General features: G+C 59.8%; 1 protein-coding gene across 1 annotated transcript in view; it reads right to left on the bottom strand.

Moving 5' to 3' along the window:
• Positions 1-2,021, bottom strand: part of LOC130586160 (otoferlin-like) — a gene marked incomplete at both ends in the record, with an annotated part of 101,375 nt that overhangs the window by 34,028 nt on the left and 65,326 nt on the right. Inside the window, 2 exon segments of the mRNA XM_057386880.1 lie at positions 68-184; positions 1,570-1,660. Coding sequence (XP_057242863.1) covers positions 68-184; positions 1,570-1,660 — 208 coding nt within the window.

Raw genomic sequence — 2,021 nt, 5'->3', positions numbered from 1 at the left:
TCCATCCATCCATCCATCCATCCATCCATCCCAGATTTCTGTCTCCTCCTGCCCATGATGGACCAACCTCATCCGCCAGGAACCGCAGCTTCTGCAGGAAGTTCTGCACCAGCTTCAGCTTGTCCTTCATGGTGTTCCTCTTGACCTGGGAGCGCAGGGTTGTGGCCTGCTGGGCCATGTTCTCCTGCAGGGACACGGGAAGGACACCTCAATGCCACCACAGCGGGGTGGACACCTTCGATCACCTCCTGTGGGCTGACCTTGGCGTGGGAGGGCTCTGAGAGGGCAGAGACGCCCAGGAGAAGGTGACCCCACAAAGGTGTCACCTGAGCTTGGGGAATTKAGGGGTGGCTTAGGGAAGGTGCTGCTCCTGCTGTTTCCCAGCACCTGGCCCTGGGATTTTCCACGTGAACGTGTGGAATTTAACAATTCCAGGTTTTCTGGGATGCAGCTGAAGTTGGTGTCCTTGGCTGTGCCAGCTGGAGAAGCCACCGGGTCCTTGTCCATCTCTCCTGCCCATCCTTGGCTGGACCAGGGCCACCATCCCCAGACCCCTGTCCCTGGGTTCCTAAAGACCCCCAAACTTCTGGGGGCACCTCTGCCCGGTAGGGTTTCCCAAATTCCCCTCAAACTTCTGTCCCTTGAGYGGCTCTGCCCTGCAGGTTCCCCAAATTCCCCCCAACTTCTGTCCCTGGGGCATCTCTGCCCTGCAAGTTCCCCAAATTCCACCCAAACCTCTGTCCCTGGGGCAGCCCTGTAGGGTTCCCAAAATTTCCCCCAAACTTCTGTCCCTTGGGCAGCTCTGCTCTGCAGGGTCCCCAAAACCCCAAAACCTCTGTCCCTGGGGCAGCCCTGCAGATTTCCCTAAATTTCCCCAAACCTCTGTCCCTGGAGCAGCCCTGTAGGGTCCCTAAAATCCCCAGACCTCTGTCCCTGGGGCAGCTCTGCAGGATTCCCCAAATCCCCCCAAACCTCTATCCCTGGGGCAGCCCCGTAGGGTCCCTAAATTCCCCCAAACCTCTGTCCCTGTGGGTCGAGGGTTTGGGGTTGGATCCTGAGCAGAGGAGCCCGAATCCCATTCGGGTCCCACTGCGGTCCYGCTCGGGTCTGCGCTGCTTCCCCTCCTCCAGACTCCGGAAAGAAATTTGGGATCGCAGAGGGGCTGGGAGGGGGAATTTGGGGACCCTGCAGGGCGGAGCTGTCCCAGGGACAGAGGTTTGGGTAGAATTTGGGGACCCTACAGGGCTGCTCCAGGGACAGAGGTTTTGGGGGAATTTGGGGAATCCTGCAGAGCTGCCCCAGGGACAGAAGTTTGGGGGAACAGGAGGGACAGGAACCCAGTGAATCCATGGACCAAATGCCAGCCCTGCCCAGGGATCCTCCCAAAGCCTCCCTGAACACCCTGTGCCAGCCCCTCCCACCCTCCCAGMYGGGAATTCCTTCCCAAWATCCCAYCCATCCCTGCCCTCTGGCASTGTGACCCYATTCCCTGTGTCCTGTCYCTYCATCCCTCRTTCCCAGTCCCTCTCCAGCTCTCCTGGAGCCTTTTTAGGATCCACTCCCACTCACCAGCTCCCTCATGCAGGATTTGAGCCTCTCCCGGTCCAGCCTGGTACGGGATGAGTGGTGCTGGTCCTTGTCAGCCAAGCTCAGGAAGCGCCTGTGGGCAGAGCGGGCCGGGTGGATGATTCCCACGGGAACCTTCCTGGGGAGATCCCGCCAGCAGCCGGACATTCCCGGATAGAAACGCTCCCATTCCCACCAATTCCCAGCAAAACTGGGCACAGAGTCAGGAAGGGATGGTAGGTGCCATCAGGTGACACCAGGTGCCACCAGGTGCCACCAGCCTGTGGAGGCTACAGGAAGGAGGTCCCAACCCCGCTTTGGGGTCTTTGGGGTGGAAGCACCACCTTGGCCATACTCCAACTTGAGGGAGCTGCTCCGGCATTGTCCCAATGTCACGTGGGGTTGTCCCGTGATCCCGAGGCCAAGGTAAGGTGAGGCGGTGTAAGAGACCGTAC

This window comes from Malurus melanocephalus, unplaced genomic scaffold (genome assembly GCF_030028575.1).
Source record: "Malurus melanocephalus ecotype Western Australia unplaced genomic scaffold, MMel_1.1 scaffold_1088, whole genome shotgun sequence".
Taxonomy (NCBI): domain Eukaryota; kingdom Metazoa; phylum Chordata; class Aves; order Passeriformes; family Maluridae; genus Malurus; species Malurus melanocephalus.
This window is presented reverse-complemented; position numbering and strand designations above follow the sequence as displayed.